The sequence below is a fragment of the Rutilus rutilus genome, assembly GCF_951802725.1.
Source record: "Rutilus rutilus genome assembly, chromosome: 18".
Classification (NCBI taxonomy): domain Eukaryota; kingdom Metazoa; phylum Chordata; class Actinopteri; order Cypriniformes; family Leuciscidae; genus Rutilus; species Rutilus rutilus.
In genome coordinates this window covers 31,041,782-31,068,220 of record NC_140231.1, presented here as the reverse complement: position 1 = coordinate 31,068,220, position 26,439 = coordinate 31,041,782, and the positions used below count along the sequence as shown (strand labels likewise).

The window sequence follows — 26,439 nt, the reverse complement described above, 5'->3', positions numbered from 1 at the left end:
ATATCTAAATGTGGGTGGTCATATGTTAATAAGCTCATGACATCATAAGCATGATGATTTAAAAAATGGTTAGAGTTAGAGTACATCTACAAGCTACATCAATCTCGACGCTGAATCGATTAAAGCTATCGACTCTTTGTTTTGCGTCACTTTGTGTCTTTCCTGCTGCACCCACCCACAGCACTGACAGCTGAAATGAAGATTTGTGTGCGTGTGTGTGTGTGTTGCTGACAGGGCGATATCTCACACACTCTTACGGGACTCTTCCCCACTCCGCATGCACGTGAGTGTGTGTGTGTGTGTGCTCTAGGGATGTTGGGAAATCTGATGACAGATGTTTTCTCGAAAACAGCTGTTTCCTCGGCTTCTGAAGCAGATCTTTTTGTCCAAACTGCTTGGCTTCTCCCAGTTCCCATTCACACCTGTCCTGTATCCTACTCTCATGTCCGTGTCTTTCTGTCACTCATAGAGACTCAGTGTGCAGTGCGTTAATGAACTACGCTCAGTGTAGCCCCTTTTTGAGAACCTGAATCAGTGCCTTTCGCTTGATTTGCATCAGAGTGTCCTTTCAACGCAAGCCACTCATTGCACTTTGACCTCCATGTGACAGGTACAAGGTTCTAGGTAGCTAGTGTACACAAGCTGGCGTACACTTTTATTCAGCAAGGATGCATCATATTGATCATAAGTCACATTAAAGACAATCATAGTTACAAAAGGTGCTATTTCAAATGCTTGAGCTGGGGATAATGCTGTAGCTTGATGCGTGCTTCACAGAGGTCAGGGTATTGGGCAACACTGATGTGAATCATGTGAAAGAACTTTTGTCAACTCCAAAAAGAAATCAAAGTAAGATTATAATGTGTTTGGACCTTGAACTTGTCAGACGTGTGGGACATTTCACCAGCATTTAAACATGGCCAGTAATTAAACTTGTATAGCTAAATCTAATGTTGCACTTGCTGTATGTCTGTTTTTTGTACATCAAAGGTGCAACTGTAATCTAATGATATTTCATATTACAGTAAACTTATACAAATGCATGTTTAAATGCATATTTACCCGACCAATTAATCAACTTTATGAATTTTTAGCTACTTCAGAAATTTTTTATCACTTCAGAAGTGTCTTTAAAATATTTATGCACACTTTAAAAGCGACTGAGAGCGAGGAACTCAGTACAGAGCCTGTCTCAGCACATAGGAACAGGCAAATCAATGAAATATAAATGGGTTCCACACGTTACACACAACACACTTACCTTACATGTCACAAATAATAGAGAAAAGCGGGGATGAAGGGATTGATGGAAGTTAGAAAGGAGACAGGAAGTGACATGTTGAGAAACATCATCAAACTCAGTTTTTGAACTCTCAATGTGACATTACAGTGTTTAAGAATAGAAGGGAAAAGTAAAATCTAGAACCTACACTGTTCCTTTTTATTGTTCATTCTTGTAAATACTGTGATGTTGTACATTGAGATCTCTGTTTTCGTTTTCTCATCTCATTATCATGTCTTCCTCACCTTTAAAGTCGTCATATATGATGCCTTTTAGCTGGACAGTCTGTTGCCCTCCAGATAGTAAGAACTTCAGAAGAGCTTCAGAGAATGAAAATCCGTATTTTACATGTTCATCTAGAAACACTGCGATCGAGTCTACGGCAAGCAAATCTGCAGCTATCAGTCCGGTTACAGGAGGGATGAGTTGTCTAATGCAGAACAGAATTATTGTGACATTTAACAGGCCCAAAAATTCACTACCAAGCAGGTTTACTACAGTATATACAAACTAAAAACTACGGAAGCTAATACAGTTTATTGTTTATGTGGGTTCTAATGACTATGCACATGCAGTTATAGACTTCACTACTTACAATGCACTCTTTCTCTACCTCACTCTACCTTTTTTCTTCTCTTCATCTTTATCTTCCATTTTTTCTTCTCTCTCCCACTTATGGGTGTGCTTTCCTTCACCCTCTTTTGAGTGTTTGTGTGGCTCTAGACGAGCAAAGAGAAGGACTGAGCAATCCACAGATCAATTAATAGTGTTTGAATCACTCACAAAGCCACGATGAAAAAAATACCACTTATGCATTGATCAGACAGTGCCATTTTTACTCATCAAACTGGGTAATATGCACCTACAAAATCTATCAAATTAAATTAGCTTTAATGAAGTCTAAAAAAAGCCTTTATAAGAAAAAGATGTAATTTACTATTCAAGAGACTAAAAACCACTTCTCATGGAGTTCTATTGAATTCTAAATCAAGTCTAGATTTTATACTACAGGCTGTTTGAAACTACCAGCTGATCCATACCTTCAACATCTGTCTGTTTATGAGACCCTTCCTTCTCCCCCTCTTCATGTGGCACGTGTATTGATGAAACCATCTCGTGTATTGGCTCATGAGACACTTTTGGCTCAGTAGGTATGTGTCCATGAGGTTTATGCATTGACGCATGAGGATTCACTACTGGCCCATGAGGTTTATGAATTGACTCATGAGGATTCACTACTGGCCCATGAGGATTCACTACTGGCCCATGAGGTTTATGAATTGACTCATGAGGGTTCACTACTGGCCCATGAGGATTCACTACTGGCCCATGAGGGTTATGCATTGACTCATGAGGATTCACTACTGGCCCATGAGGATTCACTACTGGCCCATGAGGGTTCACTACTGGCCCATGAGGGTTCACTACTGGCCCATGAGGGTTATGCATTGACTCATGAGGGTTCACTACTGGCCCATGAGGGTTCACTACTGGCCCATGAGGTTTATGAATTGACTCATGAGGGTTCACTACTGGCCCATGAGGGTTATGCATTGACTCATGAGGGTTCACTACTGGCCCAGGAGGGTTATGCATTGACTCATGAGGGTTCACCACTGGCCCATGAGGATTCACTACTGGCCCATGAGGGTTCACTACTGGCCCATGAGGGTTATGCATTGACTCATGAGGGTTCACTACTGGCCCATGAGGGTTCACTACTGGCCCATGAGGTTTATGAATTGACTCATGAGGGTTCACTACTGGCCCATGAGGGTTATGCATTGACTCATGAGGGTTCACTACTGGCCCAGGAGGGTTATGCATTGACTCATGAGGGTTCACCACTGGCCCATGAGGATTCACTACTGGCCCATGAGGTTTATGCATTGACTCATGAGGGTTCACTACTGGGCCATGAGGGTTATGCATTGACTCATGAGGGTTCACCACTGGCCCATGAGGATTCACTACTGGCCCATGAGGTTTATGCATTGACTCATGAGGGTTCACTACTGGCCCATGAGGGTTATGCATTGACTCATGAGGGTTCACCACTGGCCCATGAGGATTCACTACTGGCCCATGAGGTTTATGAACTGACTCATGAGGGTTCACTACTGGGCCATGAGGGTTATGCATTGACTCATGAGGGTTCACTACTGGCCCATGAGGGTTATGCATTGACTCATGAGGGTTCACTACTGGCCCATGAGGATTCACTACTGGCCCATGAGGGTTATGCATTGACTCATGAGGATTCACTACTGGCCCATGAGGGTTATGCATTGACTCATGAGGGTTCACTACTGGCCCATGAGGATTCACTACTGGCCCATGAGGGTTATGCATTGACTCATGAGGATTCACTACTGGCCCATGAGGGTTATGCATTGACTCATGAGGGTTCACTACTGGCCCATGAGGGTTATGCATTGACTCATGAGGGTTCACTACTGGCCCATGAGGGTTATGCATTGACTCATGAGGATTCACTACTGGCCCATGAGGTTTATGAATTGACTCATGAGGATTCACTACTGGCCCATGAGGGTTATGCATTGACTCATGAGGGTTCACTACTGGCCCATGAGGGTTATGCATTGACTCATGAGGGTTCACTACTGGCCCATGAGGATTCACTACTGGCACATGAGGTTTATGAATTGACTCATGAGGATTCACTACTGGCCCATGAGGGTTATGCATTGACTCATGAGGGTTCACTACTGGCCCATGAGGGTTATGCATTGACTCATGAGGGTTCACTACTGGCCCATGAGGGTTATGCATTGACTCATGAGGATTCACTACTGGCCCATGAGGTTTATGAATTGACTCATGAGGATTCACTACTGGCCCATGAGGGTTATGCATTGACTCATGAGGATTCACTACTGGCCCATGAGGTTTATGAATTGACTCATGAGGATTCACTACTGGCCCATGAGGGTTATGCATTGACTCATGAGGATTCACTACTGGCCCATGAGGTTTATGAATTGACTCATGAGGATTCACTACTGGCCCATGAGGGTTATGCATTGACTCATGAGGATTCACTACTGGCCCATGAGGTTTATGCATTGACTCATGAGGATTCACTATTGGTCCATGAGGGTTATGCATTGACTCATGAGGATTCACAACTGGCCCATGAGGGTTATGCATTGACTCATGAGGATTCACTATTGGCTCATGAGGTTTATGAATTGACTCATGAGGATTCACTATTGGCTCATGAGGTTTATGCATTGACTCATGGGGATTTACTATTGACTCATGAGGATTCACTATTGGCCCATGAGGGTTATGCATTGACTCATGAGGATTCACTATTGGCCCATGAGGGTTATGCATTGACTCATGAGGATTCACTATTGGCTCATGAGGATTCACTACTGGCTCATGAGGGTTATGCATTGACTCATGGGGATTTACTATTGGTTCATGAGGTTTATGCATTGATTCATGAGGATTCACTACTGGCTCATGAGGTTTATGCATTGACTCATGGGGATTTACTATTGGCTCATGAGGTTTCACTATTGGCCCATGGGGATTCACTATTGGCTCATGAGGTTTCACTATTGGCTCATGAGGATTATGCATTGGCTCATGAAGAATTACTATTGGCTCATGAGGTTTTACTGTTTGCTCATGAGGATTCACTATTGGCTCATGAGGTTTATGGATTGGCTGATGATGTTTTACTATTAACTCATGAGATTCTGGTGCTGGCTCTTTATTTTTCTGTATTGACTCATGTGAGTTCTGTATTGGTTCATGAGATTCTGGTATTGAATCATGACCATGAGGTTTATACATTGTCTCATGTAATTCCGATATTGGCTTGACAGGCTCTGGAATTGACTCCGCAGATTCAGGCATTGACTCGACAGACTCTGGCTCTGATTCAGCAGGTTCAGGTGCACTGGTGACTAATAAGATGATTCAGAGATTGAACACATACAGCAAATAAACAGTGTAATAAAAAACACAGTGAGACTCTTCATACCAGTTTCTTCCCTGTGTCTGCTATGCTCCAGAACACTCTCCACTCTCTTTACTTCTTCTTCAATTACTTCGTGTTTCCCAGAAGTCTTCTCTTTCTTTTCAGAAATCTCCTCACCAATCTCCTCACCCTTCCCAGAATCCTCCACTGGTGGTGCTGTAGGGATTGCTTGGGAGCAATCATTCGAATAATCACAATGTTGGTTCATACACACAAACACACACACTGTGTTGTGCTCTACTAACAGCCATTAAACAGCCAGCACACTAGCCAGAAATAACCTGTACATCAATCGTAAGACTTTCACACTATACATTCAATCTATAGCAACCACAGACCACAAACTCCTCTGTAGTCTCTACTACACTTTTCATTGTCAACCACAGATTAGGGATATGTCACTAAAACCACATCTACCATGATATACTAGAACTTAATTGGACGCCTAACGATACCTTCCACAGTCTGTTTCTCGGATTCTCTGTGGTGTCTCCTATCTTTTTCAACAGGAATCATGTTTTGTCCTGGGTGCTTGGTTTGGGGATTATGTCTGTGAGATACTGCAGTTTATCAGAAAGAGGGAAATGTCATTTTGGCTTTACAGGGCTTTGAAAATCAGGCTAAAAACACAGAATTACTTCATTCTAATCACATTATGTCTCAATGAAATTTAAATGAGATATTACTCTCTGCTTTTTTGCCAGTGTGTACAGGTATCTCTACTGGTTTCTTTGGATGAGATTCTGCTTTGTGTAGGACTTTCAATCACCAGGCAGAACAGGTTTAGAAAATAAGAGATTTTTGGGAAATAAAAATGATTCATGAAAAGTTATCCATTCAGTTTATTTTACATACGTAAGTTATTGGGCCCCATCTTGCACCCAGCGCAATTTACTTTGTACACCGACGCATGTATCATTCCTATTTTGCACCCAACTTTTCCACAGTGGACTTTTCCCTCCACAGACGCATGTGATTAGGGAATGAACTTGCGCTCCCGGGGCCGGTTCAGCGAAAAGAGGAGGCGTGTTCCGGCGCAAACATTCCCTGGTGCTATTTTGCAGTTTCAGAAAACAATTCCACCACAGATCATAAAAACCTAGTCTAGAGTCAGTGGCGTGTTTTTCAGATGCTATTTTAAGGGCTTGGCCATAATGTAGCGTGTGCACAACGCGCATACACTTTGCTTCTCTCATCTACACAGACGCAGCAGTTCACATTTTTGCAAACCATACATAATTACAAGGAAAAATATTCCACAGGAGGGAAATCATTGTGGTGTCCATGAAGATGTAAAAAAAATAGGCATAAATCTAGCTTACACATTTACCCAAATTATTATACGCCTGTTTAACCAAAGCTAATTTGGGTGGGTTTCTCTCATCCCCATACAATGTCACTTCTCTGTCTTTTACGGCCCTGACAAGAACGTCGGTCTCCTCAGCTGTGAACCGCTCCTGGCGTGCTCCTGGCAAATCCGCCGTTATAATAGCAATCCGCCATGGAACAAGCGCGCCTGCTCTTAAACGCTCTGATTGGTTTATTTCACGTTACGCTCAAACCACACCTATACATACATGAAGAGTTCAGATGCAAAAGCCTCTAAGTGCCATCTGAAATTTTCTTCTAGAACGATCATTTTTATCAAGCTTGTATATCTAAGTTCAGTAAATTCACTTAAATGGCAATGAAAATTACCTATTAATTGTCATTTAAGTGAAAATTAATTAATATTAATTGTCATTTAAGTGAAAAGTGAAAATGACCTATTAATTGTCATTTAAGTGAAATTTCTGAACTTAAATATACGAGCTTGATAAAAATTATCATTCTAGAAGAAAATTTCAGATGGCACTTAGAGGCTTTTGCATCTGAACTCTTAATATATTCTTGCTTTTATGTGTGCTTCTTTCTTTTTCACCTTCTGTTTCCCAGTAACTTTTGCCTTAGGCTTGTGCAGTGTTGTATGGCATGTAGTTTAAAAATATTATCACAGCTTAGGAGGTGACGAGAAATTATTTTTATATCACTGTCCCATTATCACTTACAGTTTTACCAATTTGTTTTCTTTTTGCATTTCATAGAATGAATCAGCTGTGCAATGGAGTGCAACTACAGTTCCTGTTCAGTGGTTTTGCTTGTTGTGTCTGAGCTTCATCGATGTGATTCTTAATTTTAATGTAGCTTCGGTAGTGACTGCACTTCTGAGTGATTGCTATGTGGTTGCAGGGGAGTACTAAAATACATGAAAAGTGGTACATGACGTTGAACAGACAAACCAAACTCTAATTAATCTCGAACGACAGATCGGTGTTGTTTGAGGTACACAAACGCTCCTGCGTGTACACAACGACCATGCAGTAATTTCATCAACACACGTACGCGGTACGCCACTGAGAATCTCAAAGATCTCCACCTTTATTAAATCCATCCGAGGAGCTGCTCTGTCTCGCGTCTCAGCTGAGCGGTTTATTCCTCCCTCCGTTTTTTCATGCCAGCTTGACGTTTTCTGATCTGAGCTCGAGCTGGAGTTCTCGCTCACTCGTTAAACGTCATGCAGTATTCATTCCTCGGGTGTGTATGTGTGCTTCGATCAATGAGTGTGTGTGGTGGTTCTTTGTTTTATATATTCACAGGCTGCCCTAATCCGCTTTGTGCTGAAAGATGCAAAGTCACTCTATATTTTGACAGAGGAAAACACTGTCTAATTGAGCATTGATTTCCCACTGCGCACATGCTTTGGAGCCGTTACCCACAATCCTCTAGGGGTACGTTTGAGTAGATGACTTACTGGCAGCAGAGTCGCTGAGCTCTTGGCTTGGCTACAATGCTTTGACTGCCAATACAAGTCTTTGAAAGATGCTTCTATAACAGACTAGTAACACTAGCACATACACACACACACACACACACTAGTGCCCTTACCTATGCTCTCTATATGTCTGTGAACAGGCCCCTCCTCCAGGGGTGTGGCTTTGTGGGGCGTGTCCTCAGTGAGAATATAAGAAGGGGGTGTGGCTTCTGTAGTGGTATAAAGTGTCTTAGGCTCTATTTTAGCTGATGGGACTGAAGGAGCATCTAATGGGATTTGAGGGGGAGTGTAATAGAAACGGGTTAGAGAAACCAGAGTCAGCATGGAATACGTGCAAACATACAAAGTGCTGAGCTTAACAAAACCTCTTGCATTTTAAATCCTGTAGTTCGGTTCTTGCAGTTGCTTTCAAGTGTCAAGTGTAATTCCATTCTGCACTGCAGAGGCATGTTATGAATTCATTCCATGTTCAATCTGTGTGTTAAAATATTCAGAATGCAATACTAGCGTACTGCTTACTGTGCAGTGTGTACTGGCCAGGGTGTGCAAAATTCTGAATTGAACGATCGACTCCCTGTCAATGAATTTCAGTTGAATTAGTCACACCCCGCAGGAAGCTAAACTGCAATGACAGGAAGAGGAATTGCAATTAAAAGTAATTCAACACGTTACATTCTGCTAAATGAAGTGTTCCATTTGCTCCATTTTATTAATTTACATTGATTGTCTGTCTATATCCATAAGGCCTCTATAAACCTTCAAACTTAAAGGCTTTTAAAACCTTTATCAAAACTTTTAAACTACTTTTAAACAATGTTTTGCAATTAAAATGACTTATGCATTACGTTCTCGTTTTCTACATCAATTCAAATTCAATAATTGACTGATTCAGTTCTGAATGTCGCACAACCCTGAAATTGTGATGCAGTATGAAACAACACATAACAACACTCATTTTGTTATTGTGTTAAATCAGTGCATGCCATTTAATTCTCATACAGTAAATACAGTGATTTGATATATTTATCATTTTAAATGTATTAAATGTATGTATTCCCGTTTGCCAGTCTGCAGAGAGCATGTTATATATTCAGTGCGTCATCACTTGATCTGACCAGAGCACATTTGTAATAGCAGAGCTCTTGAGTGAGATGCTGTTAGATTGTGAAGCTGCGATTTATTGCAGATTGTCAGTATGCATGTGTTTGTGCATGTGTGTTTGTGCGCTCGTGGAGTTGCAGATGGCGCTCTGTTGGATTAAGGCACATTACATCATCATTAAGCTCTGCTAGCAACGCAGCAACTAGTATAGTCTATGTAAAGTACCTTATATTGCATAATATATTAATCTAGATATGTCATATTCAGGAATTACTGTGTCTAGCACCTTTTTTTTCTCCCACCTCATACATAGAACAATTAATAAAACATTAAAGTGTAATAATTAATAATAATAATAATAATAATAATAATAGATGAAAAGTTAATCTAATTAGTAGGTTTTAATTCTCAGTTGTTTTTAGCAAAATTATTTTATTTGTACACTTGGGTAATATAACTAGGTTTCTAGATCTGAATCTCTACAGTCTATGCAGATGCCATGCATAATTTCTAGCTTTTTTTCCTACTTTATTGCTACGACTACGGGAGCCTTTGAGGGTCACCCTGTCCCACCTGTGTTCAAAGCTGGTGATTCTGTTAAAGCTGTAGTGAAATCTTCATCTGAAGTGTCAGTCACTGTTGGCATTAAAGACGAACAATAGCAAATTAATACGCATTTGAAAACAACACCCGCAGGCATTTGTCTGAAACTACAGACTACTTTATGCTGTCAAATGTGGATTATTCCTTCTTGATATCTCTGTCTTCTGATCATATACACTACTGTTCAAAAGTTTGGGGTCGGTATGGATTAAGGCTGCATTTATTTGATTAAACAATACAGTGAAAACAGTAATACTGTGAAATTCAATTCAATAAAAAAAAAAAAAAGGTTTTCTGTTTCAATATATAATATATATATTTATGTAATTGATTCCTGTGATCAAAGCTGAATTTTCAGCATCATTACTCCAGTCTTCAGAGTCACATGATCATGTCACAAATCTATTCTAATATGATGATTTGCTGATTATTATCAATGTTGAAAACAGGTGTGCTGCAGAATTATTATTATTTTTGTGTGGAAACTGATACTTTTTTTTTCAGGATTCTTTGATGAATAGAATGTCTTTCCTCTATAAATTTTGATTAATTTTATACATCCTTGCTATATAAAAGTATTAATTTCTTTCCAAAAATTCATACTGATCCCAAACAGTATAGTATACAAAACAAATACTGACCTATATATTTTTAAGATGTAATGTTGGAACTTTGACTCCTTAATGCATGTCATTCGCTTAAATTAATGTTTGTTTGAATTATGCAAAATTTTCCTAAATGAAAGAGAGAATGTCTTCCTGTTATTTTCCTGTGGTGTTTGTGTGTACTTGTGTGGCTATTGCCCAACTGACCAACCAGCATCCAGAGGATCAGACTCGCTGCTCTGACCTCGTAATCCCTGTCTGAACACACACACTGACCCTGTATAATCCCTGTGTGTGTGTGTGTGCGTGCGTGCACAGAAGGACATTCATCCCACATTAAAATGAACACACACTGTAATGGTGTGGTTGTTTGTCATTGTAAAAAGTGATCAGCCGACTTAAATTTAAAAAAATGTAGGAAACCTGTTGTCTTAAAATTAAAATACTTAAGAATTTTAAGGCAACAGGCGTTGAACTGAACACTTTTTACAAGACCTATGTTTTGGGGTTTCCCCGAGCCTTGCATTCGTGTCGTTCTGTTCTGGCTTCTGCTTTTCTTTAAACAAAATACAACCGTTAACGGTAACCTGTGTGCTGTCAGGTGGATCATTTACCAACGCACTATAGGTTACAACACATACCCTGGCCTACATATCATCTCCCCCACTTCTTACACATTTGAGCCTGTGTGTGTGTGTGTGACCTGTAGACCTTTATACTACAGGGGAGAGAAATCACTGACATGATCTATGAGTTTGATTTCTCTAGGCCATATGCCGCACACACGCACACACACACATACACACAAAACTCAAAAAGAGCCATGTGTAGTTAGTTGCCTTACACAAAAACACACACTCTGTCTGTTATGCTGACAGATAGAGTGCATTTAAGATTGTCACAACTTGCATTCTAAATTCTAATGTGGCTCCAGTGACATCATTTCCTGTTGATTCCCACATTTAATTTTCCCGAATGGCACCTCAGATGCTCCAGCGTCATGTCGCTGGAAGGCAGTTTAAAGCTTTACGACGTTACACAAACGCTCTTAAATTCCTGACATCACGGAGTCCCGGGCTCCACTTCTCCTGAGTGCTTTTCCGCAGGAACACAGACAGCTTTAAAATTAGACTAACGCTACGGCGACAGGATCTACTCAGCATTCCTTGAAAAATGCTCCGTCACAATGCATAAATCAAGCCAGTTCGAGAAAACTTTCTGGCTGAGTTAAATCGCATGTATTTTGTAAACCGTTCTGGAGTTACGAGTGCTTCGAGATCCTTTAAATGTGTTTGGAATAGTGCTAGATACTTTCACACACACACACACACACACACACACACACACACACACACACACACACACACACACACACACACACACACACACACACACACCAATGGTCCTCTAATCTGAAAGACAACTGCTGAGAAGTTAAAGTAGCAACTGTTGTCATGGAGGAAAGCAATTGTAGAGATATGGCATAGAAACATTTGTTTATCATAGTTCCTGTAAATATATCATAGTTATTGTTACTACTGTAAAACCACTATAAACATAGGAAGCTTTCTTTTTTTATTTGTTTGTTTTTGTTCTGTAATTTTCTGTAAATGTCCATTTTCTTTGTAACATCTCACTGTATTGACAACAATTGTCTCATAAAAAAAAAAAAAGCTTTTAAATAATTAATTATTTATTAAATTATTAAAATATAGTTAATATGTATAATTAAGCGTATATAGCTAGAATATAAATCATAGATAATTAATATAATCTAGTAATTTCCACTGGTTTTTTTTTGTATTATTTATATACTTTTAAAGTATTTTTTTTTTAATATTTAGATTTTTTTTGTTATGTGCTTTTGTAATTATTTTTTTTTTATATATATATTTCTATTTAGCATTTTTATTCAGTTTAGTGCCTTAACTAACTGAAATGAAATAAGTGTAAGTAGAAGTTTTTCATCTAATATTTTACTTTATTTCATTTTTATTTCAATTAACAAAAACTTTATTTTCACTCTAAAAATGCTGGGTCGTTTCAACCCATGTTTGGGTTAAAATTAGACAAGCCCAACCGTTAAATTAAACCGTTTAAACAGGTTCATTTAAACCAATGGTTGGGTTCATCCATATTTGACCCAAACATGGGTTGAAACATCCCAGCATTTTTAGAGTTCTGATTGACATTTTAGTTTTATAAGACCAACTTACCACAGTTTTACTGTAACAATAACTCCAGTAACTATGGTGATTTGGGGGGGGGAATTATGGTTATCATGGTGTGTTTCTGAGAGCAAACCACCAGCTGTACTGTTGTTTTCTGGGAAATCCCTTCTTAAATTTTGGCTGAGAATCTGTGTGTGTGTGTGTGTGTGTGTGTGTGTGTGTGTGTGTGTGTGTGTTTAGTGCATCTAATGATGTAGGCGTGTCCTCAGAGTAAATCTCTAATTTCTCTTATTCTCTTTGAACCCTTAAGGAATTACGTCATCTTTCCTGCATCTCTCTATGTTCCTTCCTCTGTATCTCCCTTCATCTTTCTTCCTCCTGCTCTCTGATGTTAGGCTGAATTGCGGCTAGATTCAGTGATTTGACGATGATGAAAGCCACGGGACGGGCGGCCCATGAAAAATGAAGAAGACATAACGAGGGATGGAGCACAGAGACAACGAAGAAAGAGAGAGCGAGGGATGACTGACATATCAGAGAGAGAGAGAGAGAGAGAGCGAGGATGAAAGAGCCATCCTCTCGTTTCTTGAGGGTTCTGTACTTACTGGAACCAGAAGAAGAGCCAGCCTGCGCCTGAGAACCTGAGAGAGAGAGAGAGAGAGAGAGAGAGAGAGAGAGAGAGAGAGAGAGAGAGAGTGTGTGTCAGTAGCTTTGTTCCAAAACCTAGTCAGTTGTTTTCTACATAGACAGCTGCCTTCTAAGCCGGCATCCGGACTGAAATGGAACATCATGAGTGACTGATCTGGAACATTCTGCATCACAGATGTTGCTAGACGTAAATAACATCCAAGCTTATAGTCTATCATGGCCAGATAAAGATATAAAAATCGATCTAAATGTAAAAGAATAGCAGAGCCCACACCACACTTATGACGATAACGGCATCATTTGGGATCAGAATAGTTTTGTCCAGCCGATGAACGATAAAAACATTTGTAATAGTCACGTATTTCTGCCTTTATGCACAGCTTTTTGAGGTGATGATAAACATGCTTTGTTGTATTGTTTTTTCTCTTCACATGAAAAAGAGCAAACTGTTGTATCAGATGCCTGTGGTGTAATCACGGACTATTATATGGACTTTTATTTGTTTTTGTTTTGTCCTCTCGTCATTGTTATGTCATGCAATATGGTTTTAAGGAGAAGGGGAAGTGACGTCGTGGAAGGACTCCAGAGTTCAAACGGGGAAGCGGTCTGAGTTTAGCGGGCTCTGTGTAATAGTTGCATGAAGAATTCATCAAAGGGACTAATACCCTAGTGTTTTGTGGATTACATGACAATTGTTTTCTGGACTACCACAGCTTCCCATCGGCTAAACAGACGGTGACGAGATTGCGTAAGTCCACGGGGGATATATTGACTGCGGCTTCTCGCCACGCTTCGCCTTATATTTTTGTTTTGTGTCTTTTTCTTCTCGCGGAGGACATTGTAGTTCCGTACGGACAATTTATGTCGCTTGAATGAACATTCGGTCTGCTGGCCAGGACATTGGGACATTGGGGTTTTGAGGGTTAAATGTGTGTGGATAATTGTAGAATGTTTGTTTGCTGTGTCGGAGTGCGGCCATGCCTCCAGCTGTGAAATAAGCGCATGTTGCTGCCCGTCGGGGTATTATAATGTGATATATCTCTCAATACACTTGGTTGAACTTGTGTTTCATTGTTTTTTTGTTTATATATAATTAATTCAAGTCTACATACATGTAGATCTTATTCTATATATTTTTTTCTTTAGTGTTTATTTAACGAAAGTAGCTGTTACTGGCTTTATTTGTATCAGATACGCCCGTTACCTTATGTTTTGCGTGCAGTACTTTTCTCTTGCTTTGATAGTGTAAGGGAAATTGTTACACATTGACAGCCAATCAGAATCCATCCTGCTTTAATGAGCTTGAGCATTTAAAGCGACAGACGACAAAACTGAAGCGTGCGCTTAGAATAAACAGAGCGATTTCGTCCGCTGGTTGGCGCTAATATAGTCATCTCTACAATTATCGTTCTTCGTGTCATATTATATAGTGCAAAAGTGTACATAATTCAAGATTTTTAATTTGGCTGTTAGTGCTGCCATCGATTTTAAGTAGAAAAGAAAATTTAACAAAGCACTTTACAATAAGATCTAATTTGTTAACATTATTACTAACGATAATAAATACTTCTATCTATTCTAATTTCAAGACTTACTAATCAATTTTTACAAAAATCAAAAGTTAATCTGTTAGCATAAGCTAATGCATTGAGAACTAACGATGAACAATTGTTTTAATTAGTTTAAGTTAACAATTGCATCGCTAGTTGTGAATTTGCATGCGCATTTGAATGCACACATGAATATGAATTTGTATGTTAATGTGTATGTGAATTTAAATATTAAATTTGCATATATCAAATAAATTATGCAAATAATCAAACAGCAATTTTGATCAGATGCTGTGCTTGTTGCAATGCATTCAGGCATTCAATATTTTGTCCAAAACATTGACAAAATGCAGCATCATTTAGAAATAGGCCTCTTACACATGAAACGCATTCATTTATGATAAACACTGCAGCTTTCCATGAAAAATAAGAACTGTCCCGTTTCATATGCATGAATTAAATTATGAATTTTAATCAGTGTGTTCATTGCAATGCATTCAGGTTTTGCTATCTAGGTAGGGAGCTCACTAGGTTTTGGAACAGAGCTAGTCTATTAAGGCCAGATAAATACAGTACAACGATAAAGATATAGTTCTGAATATCATTCTAGTGGTTCCTGTTCAGACAGTGATCAGTGCAGATTTGGGACGCTCTCTCCACAGAGTACCCTGTGCGCGTGTGTTTTGTAGGCTGGGAAGGCAGCATGGCGGTGTGCGTCTGCGCGCTCCTCCTCTGTTCTCTGGGAATTGGGCCGCCACACCAGCAGTCTTGATCTTACTGTGAGCTGACAGCTCTGTGAAGTCTAAAAGGCTCTGCAGCGCTCGGGTGTGTAAGTGAAGTGAGTCGAGATCTGCAGTCTGCTGAATGTGTGTGTGTGTGTGTGTGATGCCCTAGATTATTATTTTATCACGAGTGCTGCTGGTAAAATGGAGGGATGTTGTGTTCCAAAGGATCTCCCTTTGGATACTGTACAGAAGGGAGGAAAAATGAAATTCGTGTTCATCTTCGCTTTATCTCTTTTCCTCATTCTATCGCTGTGCCCTTATCCGCCTTTTTTTCTTTGTCTTGCTTTTGGTTTATCCCTCATTTCAGTCCCTCCTGATCGTTTTGTCCACATTTTCAGGGATAAATCAGATCCAGGCTGGTGGATAACCGTCCGTCTGGTTTCTCTCTGTGTGTGTGTGTGTGTGTGTGTGTGTGTGTCGGAGTGTAAAGATCTCTGAAGCTCAGAGGAATTCTGGTCGAGGAATTCTGAACCCAGAAAATAATGAGGAGATTTCGGTATGACGGGCTTAGATATGTGAGACCTGTATGATTTCGGAGATAATTAATTCCCTTTTACAGTAGAATAGAATATTATATAAAGAATTAATCTTGCTCAGATCTGATTATTGTGTGTACCTGGTATTCGCACACTTGATGCAATTGATTTTGCAACAAAACTTTTTTTGATTTTGCATTCACAACAGCATCTAGGAACAAGAACCTATAATTAATGTATAATATATACACCATCACAAAGGACACACGACATCCGACAGGAGTAACTGTCGACGCAAGAGGAAGCTTGTCGGACAGGGATGACCAGGTACTAACCCGGATTGTATCCAAACCACAGCTGTCCAACTCTCAGCAGAATTAAATGCGCAACTTGTTTCCACACGTGGTCGGGCTGCTACTGCCAAACCTTTGGTCACTTGTTTCAATGCTAAATGTCGGTTTCAATTAGCCTGGAAATCCAGAGTTCTCGCGAGAGCACAAGTTGAATTTGCTCAGCGAGTTTACTCTGGGGTCGAGTAATGATGCTCATTAACTATGCCCCTCGATCTGAGCTGCACCAATCACATCGGGTTATCTGATATAGGTGGGCCAGAGGCGAGATGAGGACAGCGCTGTGACGTCGAAGTCATTAGTAAACATTGCAAGATGGCTATGGATGAACACCAGTTGATTGAAACGGCTTTAGCCGCTATAATGAACGAGTTAGACGTGGCTTTTTATCTAAAACAGGAACAGAAGACGCCGCTCGAATCGTTCCTTTGCAAGAAGTGCGTTTTTGCTGTTTTGCCGACCGGATACGGTAAGAGTATAATCTAGCAGTTAGCTCCGCTGGTAGCTAAGCATGGGGCTTGTTGTGATTGGTCGTAGTGTTATCCAATTGCGTGCAGTGAGATGTTCAAATGCATGCTTGGTGCCGCCCCTCGAGCTGGCCGATTTTCATTAGTCGACGCCAGACCATTAATCTTTCAGATTTAGGTCTGGATTTCCAGGCTAGGTTTCAATGGTGCCAGTCGAGGACATCTTGGGCAGTGGACAATGTGAAACATGCATTGTTCTCTAATCTCTACTGAGTCCACCTTCACTGTCTCTCCGTGGGAGTTACGGTGTGGAGAAGCCCCAAAGAGTCTCAACACCCGGAACTGAAGCGCGGGGTGGATCCGTGATGGTTTGGGCTGTAATATCATGGCATTCCCCGCTGTGCTTGATGTGCGCGTCACCGCCAAGGACTACAGAACCGTTCTGGAGGAGCACGTGCACCTCATGTTTCAAACATTGTACCCTGCAGGCGGTGCCGTGTATCAGCATGAAATGCACCAATACACACAGCAAAGCTTGTGTCAGAATGGTGTGATGAACATGGAAGTGAAGCTGAACATCTCCCATGGCCTGCACAGTCACCAGATGTAAATATTTTTCGGAAAACGGCTCAAAATCCCGCAGGACTTGTATCTGTCATTCCCAAGATCTATTGATGCTGTATTGGGCACAAAAGGAAGCCCTACACCATACTAATACATTTATTGAGGTCTGTTTCAGTTTCACTGTCCAAGCCCTGTATATGTTGCATGTGTCAGTGTGTGTCTTTTACTCACATGAGTTGGGGGATCCGTTGGGTGTTGGTAAATATGATCCTGGTTTCCAGGTCTTGGCTTTGAATCCTTTTTTGCAGCGCTGACAGTCCTGTCCGGTCGTGTTGTGTTCACACTGACACTGTAAGTTGCCTTCCATGTACACACACTGAGACGCGTGGAGATTACACTTACACCTGAACGACAGAAAGATGGAGAAACATTATTTGGCATTACTTGCATTTTTGTCAAGCTTTTTACATCCCACTGCTTTAGATGTACTGTAATACAGCCAATCTGAATGATTTGATGTGCATTTGAATGTGAAAAAAAAAAAAAAAGTATTATTTTATATATTATTATTACGGAAGAGGATTAGGGCCAAGCAATAATAAAAAAAATAAAACAATCTCGAGATTAAAGTCATTATAATGCGAGATTAAACTCGTTAAATTTCGAGAAAAAAAGTCGAAATACAATCTTGAGAATAAACTCATTAAATATCGAGAATAAAGTTGTTGTGTTTCGAGAAAAAACTCGTTAAATTTCGGAAAAAAAAAACTCGAAATACAATCTTGAGAATAAACTCATTAAATTTCGAGAATAAAGTCGTTGTGTTTCGAGAAAAAACTCGTTAAATTTCGAGAAAAAAAGTCGAAGTAATCGTGAGAATAAACTCATTAAATTTCGAGAATAAAGTCGTTGTGTTTCGAGAAAAAAAGTCGAAATGAAATGTACAGAATAAGGCATTCGATCAGTGTTCATTGCATAGCCTACTGATAGAGGACATGGCAGAGTTGGATTACTTAGTCAAGCTATATTTTAGACTATCTTTCAGTAACAATGAATAGAACATTTTTAGGTCTAGGTCGGCTAACTTTAGGTCTTTTTAGAAGAAAAAATCAGTCCAATTTGCGTGATGTCCAATTTTTGTCCAACATGAAATTCATGGAGGTTTCGTGGTTTCCCAGGATACCATAAGACGCATTATTAAACTTGTTGATCCTCAAGGTGTGGAATTTCGACGAAGGAGACTGGCCCAAATGCACTCTGGAATATGGACAGCTATGATAAATTAAAACCGTACGGCATTGGCATTAATGGCTGTATAGATGGTTACAGTCGTTACATTCTGTGGATGGAGGCCTACACAACCAACAACGATTAATAATGCATCTTATGGTATCCTGGAAACCACGAAACCTCGATGAGGTTGATATCAGTAGGCTATGCAATGAACACTGATTGAATGCGTTATTCTCTACATTTCATTTCGACTTTATTCTCGAAATTTAATGAGTTTATTCTCACGATTATTTCGATTTTTTTTCTCGAAATTTAACGAGTTTATTCTCACGATTATTTCGATTTTTTTTCTCGAAATTTAACGATTTTTTTTCTCGAAACACAACGACTTTATTCTCGAAATTTAATGAGTTTATTCTCAAGATTGTATTTCGAGTTTTTTTCTCGAAATTTAACGAGTTTTTTCTCGAAACACAACGACTTTATTCTCGAAATGTAATGAGTTTATTCTCAAGATTGTATTTCGACTTTTTTCTTGAAATTTAACGAGTTTTTTCTCGAAACACAACGACTTTATTCTCGAAATGTAATGAGTTTATTCTCAAGATTGTATTTCGACTTTTTTCTTGAAATTTAACGAGTTTTTTCTCAAAACACAACGACTTTATTCTCGAAATGTAATGAGTTTATTCTCAAGATTGTATTTCGACTTTTTTCTTGAAATTTAACGAGTTTTTTTCGAAACACAACGACTTTATTCTCGAAATGTAATGAGTTTATTCTCAAGATTGTATTTCGACTTTTTTTCTCGAAATTTAACGAGTTTAATCTCGCATTATAATGACTTTAATCTCGAGATTGTTTTATTTTTTTATTATTGCTTGGCCCTAATCCTCTTCCGTATTACATAGTATTTATTAATATTTAGAATTAGAATTTATTTTGTTTGTTTGGTTTTTATGGTTCAGTTCAAAGTTTAGCAATAGTTCTTCATCCAAGTTATTTGCCAAGGCAACATTTCTTGTTTATTTATTTCTGTAAAGTTTTTCCCCTAATATTTATAATTTATTTTATTTCAGCTTCAATTCAATAAAAAAAATAAAATAATGTTTTAGTTAACAATAATGACTGGTTAATGTGAATTTTAATATTAATGTCAGTGTTATTCTAATATTATTTATATACTATTATAGTATTTAATAATATTTAGAATTAGCTTTTATTTTTTCATTTTAATTTCAGTTTAAGTTTTAGCAATTTTGTCATGTGCTTTTGTAATTTTGTTATTTTATGTATTTCTATTTTATTTCAAATATAGTAATTTTAGTTTTTCAACTTAAACTTATTTTATCGTTTTTATGTTATATGTAATATTTCTATTTTATTAACTTTATTTCAATTGACTAAAACAATATAATTTTTTAGCTACAGTAACAATAATGACACTGGTTAATGTGAATGTGAATTTTGATTTAAATTCTAATGTCAAATTTTTTAATTTGAATGTGAACATAAATGTGAATTTCTAATATTAAAGATGCATGTACATTTGCATCTGAATTTGATTCTGAATAACTTATTTTTTCCCATTTTTTCTTTCAAGAAAAAGGACAGGGAAAAAGTGTTTGAGACAGTTCTGACATTGTGGTTTTAAATGATTGAATGTGCCAAAGTCATTAAGAAATGAATGAATACGGTATGAAGGCCAGCAGAAGCATTTCAAACCAGCTTTATTGTTGCGCTCAAGCAGGGCCGAGACGTAAAATACAGGTGTGAGTGTGTGTTGGCAGGTGGAAATGCATCCAGAGCAATGAACACAGGTGTGTGCTGTAGATTGGGCCCAGTAAAGCAGAAATGAGCGTTTGTGTAAGACCAAATGGCCCTGATCCTAAATGAGACTTTTCCACCTGAGCAGAACAGTGTGTGTGTGTGTGTGTGTGTGTGTGTGTGTGTGTGTGTGTGTGTGTGCGTTTGTGTTACTGTCGAGCTTCAATCCAGTTTGTTCCGCTGGAGTGAACATGGATCCATCAGCATCAAATATTCACAACATCATCCTGTACCTTGAGCCAACCCTCATCTATCTCTCTCACACTCTTTTTTTTCTCGCTTTTTCTTTTCCACTGCCTGTGAACATTTTTCCCCCTCTTTCTCCTTCCCTCATCTCTCCGACACCACTGCTCTTCCACCATGCGGTGTAGTGTGTACTGAAGTGGTCTGACTTGAGCTGTCTGTAGTGTGACGCGTTACTTCATTTATCAAGGTTAATCAAGGTTTATTTCTTCATCTATAAATCATCATTGTATTACATTGCATTATATGTTTTTATTTAAACTACAGAGCTTTGATCATAAAACTAAAGCAGATCATCTTACTAAGACATTATTGGCAGATATACAATAACGACTGATATTTATGCATTTTACATAAGTAGTCTGTTACACTGTTATAAAGATCTCATTGATTTACATTACAATAATATTGTAAATAAATGAATATGCATATTTGACCCTGGATCACAAAACCAGTCACGAGTGGCACAGGTATATTTGTGGCAATAGCCAACAATACATTGTATGGGTCAAAATTATCGAAAAATTACGAAAATCATTAGAATGTTAAGTAAAGATCACGATCCATGAAGATATTTTGTAAATTTCCTACCGTAAATATATAAAACATTTGTTTTTGTGAGTGAATGCAGCGAATCGTGAACATAAATGTAGAACTTTAAAGGAGATTTTCTCAATGTTTCGATTTTTTTGCACCCTCAGATTCCAGATATTCAAATAGTTGTATCTCGACCATATATTGTTATTTATAAACAAACCATACATCCGTGGAAAGCTTATTTATTCAGCTTTCAGATGATGTATAAATCTCAAAATGTAAAAAAATTTACCCATGTGACTGGTTTTGTGGTCCAGGGTCACATATGTGATGTATAAATGGTCATATGATTAAGTTATTCATGAGTGAAGAGCAACCCTGTTGTCCATGTTATGACCTCTTTAAGTGTCTAGAGAGTCATTCTGTACTGAGGAGTCTGAATGTTTCCCTAGCTGTTTTCTCTCTGGGATTTGCAGTGTGTGTGTGTGTGTGTGTGTGTGTGTGTGTGTATGTGGGTCTAATGTGCGGTTGTCCTGCTGGGATAAGGATGGTGTCCTATACGAGCCGCTGGGACAGCAGAATTACTCCCACCATCTGCTGGCCCTCACCTCTCACAAATGCTGCGCTCACACTCTCAGGTTTTCTTCATATCAGCTCACAATGCAAAACACACACCAGTGCACTTTAACCTTATAAAGCCTGTATCATGCTTTGATGTGCACATTTCTAAGGCCTCTAAATGATCACCACGATCAAACTTTACTGAAAAACCTGTTGCACACAATCTACTGCATGCCTTCTGTCATTTGATTAATATAGTTTAGACTTTTTTAGCAAGTAAAAGGCCTTTTAGTATAATTGTAGGTTGTGGTTCACGTCACATTTTTTCCTGTGAAATCTTTACTGATTTTTATACAGTAAAATCATGTTCAAATGTGAGTCTCAAAACAGGCTTTTTGAGGAAGGTTTATTTCTTCATCTATAAATCATCATTGTATTACATTGCATTATATGTTTTTATTTAAACTACAGAGCTTTGATCATAAAACTAAAGCAGATCATCTTACTAAGACATTATTGGCAGATATACAATAACGACTGATATTTATGCATTTTACATAAGTAGTCTGTTACACTGTTATAAAGATCTCATTGATTTACATTACAATAATATTGTAAATGTTACAATAACATTTAAATATCAGCATCTGCACAAAATTGCATATTTTTGCTCAGTTTGAGCCTCTGAATAAAATGTAAGTGTTTTTTCCTCTTCGAGTATGAGCTCCATATTCTCACTAAATCATACTCTATGAGCCATAAAAGCCTGATGTATCAAATATCAATAAAAACATATGCCAGTTTTTTTTTTTTTTTTTTTTTGTCTGAAGGTTCAATAAACTGTTCAAATAAAATGTAGCCTTTTTGAAATGTAGCCACTAGTTAATTCAGTCATTTTATTGAATGGTTACTTCAATAACAGCCAGTGTTTCCATTGGGATTCGAGGATGAACTTGACCTTCATTCTCCACATCCTGACTCAAGCTCAAGCACACAGTTTTTTTTTTAACGTATTTCTAAAATAGCAATTTCTAGCTGGCTGAATATTTTATAGCAGAGTGTAACTAGAAATGTTTAAATTCATAACAGAAATTCCCATTGCTTTTGATTTTATTTGATTTTTTCAGGTCTGCAAATCATAATATTAAAACTCCGTTTTCCATGACCATGAGAATCCTGTTCAATAATTATGGCCTGATTCCCGGGACAACGTTTTCATCCTCGCTACGATCGACTGGATTCAGGTACGATGATAAAAAAAGTTCATGAAGTTTCTTCAGATGCATGTTTAGGTTTTCTAAAGAACTAGAGAATCACAAGTTCTTTTTAGATTTGAAAAGGTTCTACTATGACATCATCACGGCGTAAAAGCCTTTTTGAATTGGAATCGGAATTCTAATTGGAACTGTCGCTGTTGCTCTGACTGTCTTTCTCTTAGAGTCTCTGTGAGTTATGGATTATGTGAGCGGTTTCACGATGAGCAAATCAAACAAACAAAACAAACAAACTCAGCCGAAGTCAGGAACTCTCTCGTTCTCTGATTTTCTCTGTCTGGCTTCTGTCTCTTCTTTTTCCTCCTCTGTTCATTAGATGATAGAACACCACCAGATCTCTCTGTTTCTCACTCACACACATTTCCTGCGATTAATTATGAGCGATTCGTTCCCTCTGAGAGATGAAGGTGTATAAAGAGCAGTTGGTGAAATCTAATCCAGTAAACTGACCCTTATCTTGTGCTCTGTTCTGACAGGATTTGTTTGCTATGTGATTGTTGTGTAGCAAAACGCTATAGTAAATTTCTATTAGATTCGATGGACACTTTTTCTAAGCTCTCCCCCCATTTGTTAATGTTTATTTAATGTTAATTTGTAAAATCTCATACAACCTTCTTCTGGCGATGTCTTCATAAATCACGTCAATGTTCTTCAAGTTCAAGGCGTTTTCAGTACATTGCTTTATTATAATTAGCTGTATTTCAAAATAATAGTGTGTGATATGTTCATGCTATATGTGTCTGATTTAACTGGAAATGATAGAGTTTAAATTGAGTATTGTAAATGTATTTGTATGTACAGCTCTTCTGTGTCTTTCTCTTCTGTCTTCCATATTTCAATCAGTGTTATTTTATTACTTTTTTATACACTATTATAGTTTTGGTAACACTTTATTTTAGTGTCCTTATTACATGTTACATGTAGTTACTGTAATAATAACAATAAATGTTGCATAATTACATGCAACTAAACCAAACCCTTATCCTAACGCCATAGTATTTATTCATATTTTGAACTAGCTTTTATTTTAATATTTTTAGTTTTAATTAAGTTTAACTTGTTTTTATTGAAGTACTTAAACTTAATCTAAATTCAGTTAGTTGCGGAAGCAATATATAAAAAAAAAAAAAAAATTGTTTTAAATTACAGTACTAGTTTCAATAACAGACTAAAATGTAATCTCAATCATCATAGTCACACTGTTTTGATTTAATCATTACTTTGTGTTTCATTCTACGAGAATCAATACTACATTCTACAGTAGCACTGCTTTTCACACACACACTCTCTCCCTCTCTCTCTCTCTGTCTGCTTTGCTCCTCAGTCACGCTTCAGTGAGAGTGGTATTCCCTCAGCGATTCCTTCCAACTCCCACTCATTCCAACTCTGGCTCATTCCTCTCCTCCTCCAGCCACACTCATTCCCATCTTTCCATCGGTCTATCCACATTTTTCCCATTCAACATCGTTCCACACTGTTACTTATTTAACTCATTTTTCAGAAGTGTGTATTCAGTGCATGACGTGTGGCTTGTGTTAGTGTGGCGGTCACATCTCAGTACTCAAGGCGTGCGATAGAGTTTCCTTTCGTTTTTTAAACTGGATGCGTTTATTATTCAGGAAACTGCAATGAACATGTTGACTAACTAATTGTGGATTCTCTAGTTGAACTGAAAGAGAACTGCATGTAAAAGACACTTTATGCAAATGCTTTCATTGTGTTTCAGGAAAGCAACAACGCACAAAATGTGTAGCAAGAAGCATTTGCATTAAAATAGTGTATGTTGCATAGCATATGTTTCGAGACTCATAAAATGCTGCATTGTAATTGTATTATATATATATCTGTGCTTTTGAAAGGTTTCTTCTGCTCACCAAGGCTGCATTTATTTGATCAAAAATACAGTAAAAACAGCAATATTGTGAAATATTATTACCATTTAAAATAACTGTTTTCTATGTGAATATATTGTAAACTGTAATTTATTCCTGTGATCAAAGCTGAATTTTCTAATTTCCAGTCTTCAGTGTCACATGATCCTTCAGAAATCAGTATAATATGCTGATTTGATGCTCAAGAAACATTTCTGATTATTATCAATGTTGAAAACAGTTGCTTAATATTTTTGTGGAAACTGTGAATATGTTCAATAGAACAGCATTTGTTTGAAACAGAAATGTTTTGTAACATTAAGGGCCTTATCTTACACCCGGCGCAATGCAGCGTCAAGCGCGACGCAAGTGTTTTTTTTGCTAGTTTCAGCCCGACGCAGTTATCATTTTCACGTCCTGCGCAAATGCAAAATAGCAAATGCATTTGCGCCCATTTGTGCGCCCATGGGCTGCTGGTCTGAGAACGAGGTGTGTTCTGGCGCATTGTTGGCGCGTTGCTATTTTGAGGCAACAGAAATAGACTGAGCCATTGACCAACTGAACCCTGGTCTAAAGTCAATGGCGCAGTATTTTTTATTTTATTTAAACAGCGCGTTAGTAATGTGCGCCTATAGGCGGATCCACAACGCACGTACACTCTGCTTATTAAACACACAGGGACGCACAGCAGCACACACACATGCCAAATATTTAAAATAAAAGGATTACAATGTAAACGATTATTATTGTGTTCATAGAGATATGGTGAATCCGGCTTGTCCCGTAGATGTTCTGCTTGCGCACTTTTATCTCGCGCACGAGCAGATCCGTTTGCGCTCTGGAGACGCGTTCGGTCTTTCCACTATCAAATTTCATCATGTAAATAGCGAATCTGCCATGGCGTGAGCACAACTGGCATTTAAAGGGAATGGGAGATGAGACTCTGATTGGTTTAACTCACGTAAATCCCAAAACACACCCATTACTCATTAAGAGAATAGGGACAACCCTTGTAGATCATGCGCCGGGAGCGCCGACCATTTTTCCCGTCGTTAAACTAGCAAAAGTGAATTCGGACACGCCCTAAGTGCACTTGCCCCGTGCGCTTTAGACCATGCGCTTAGATCGTTAAAATAGGGCCCTATAAATGTCTTACTGTCACTTTTGATTTAATGCATCCTTAATGAATAAAGGTATTGATTTCTTTCTTTTCTTTTTAAACAAAAATCTGACTGGCAGAAACTTTTTAACAGTAGTGTACATATGTTAGTTGTACATTTTAAAATGAAATCAAAATCAAACCTATACTTCTTAAATAAATGTTTTATTAAAATGTAATCATTTGCTTCATCACTGAAATGTTCTCCAGGTCACACACGTAACCAATCCTTAATATTTTCCCCACTCAAGACCACTTTTCACCGTCTGAAATATTTTGAAATCTAAGCGGGCTATAAACAGCAT

General features: G+C 38.3%; 1 protein-coding gene across 3 annotated transcripts in view; it reads right to left on the bottom strand.

The window, feature by feature from the left end:
• The window catches only part of ntng2b (netrin g2b), a 68,823-nt gene that overhangs the window by 12,897 nt on the left and 29,487 nt on the right, over positions 1 to 26,439 (bottom strand). The window contains exons 4-12 of one of the 3 annotated variants that reach the window (XM_084387089.1): positions 17,661 to 17,833; positions 13,195 to 13,230; positions 9,784 to 9,846; positions 8,223 to 8,375; positions 5,753 to 5,857; positions 5,301 to 5,465; positions 2,323 to 5,223; positions 1,906 to 2,001; positions 1,528 to 1,602 (exon numbers count right to left, since the gene is read on the bottom strand). In XM_084387089.1, coding sequence (XP_084243215.1) covers positions 1,528 to 1,602; positions 1,906 to 2,001; positions 2,323 to 5,223; positions 5,301 to 5,465; positions 5,753 to 5,857; positions 8,223 to 8,375; positions 9,784 to 9,846; positions 13,195 to 13,230; positions 17,661 to 17,833 — 3,767 coding nt within the window. The remainder of the gene's footprint in view (positions 1 to 1,527; positions 1,603 to 1,905; positions 2,002 to 2,322; positions 5,224 to 5,300; positions 5,466 to 5,752; positions 5,858 to 8,222; positions 8,376 to 9,783; positions 9,847 to 13,194; positions 13,231 to 17,660; positions 17,834 to 26,439) is intronic. The other 2 variants (XM_084387090.1, XM_084387091.1) reach the window with 2 other exon arrangements.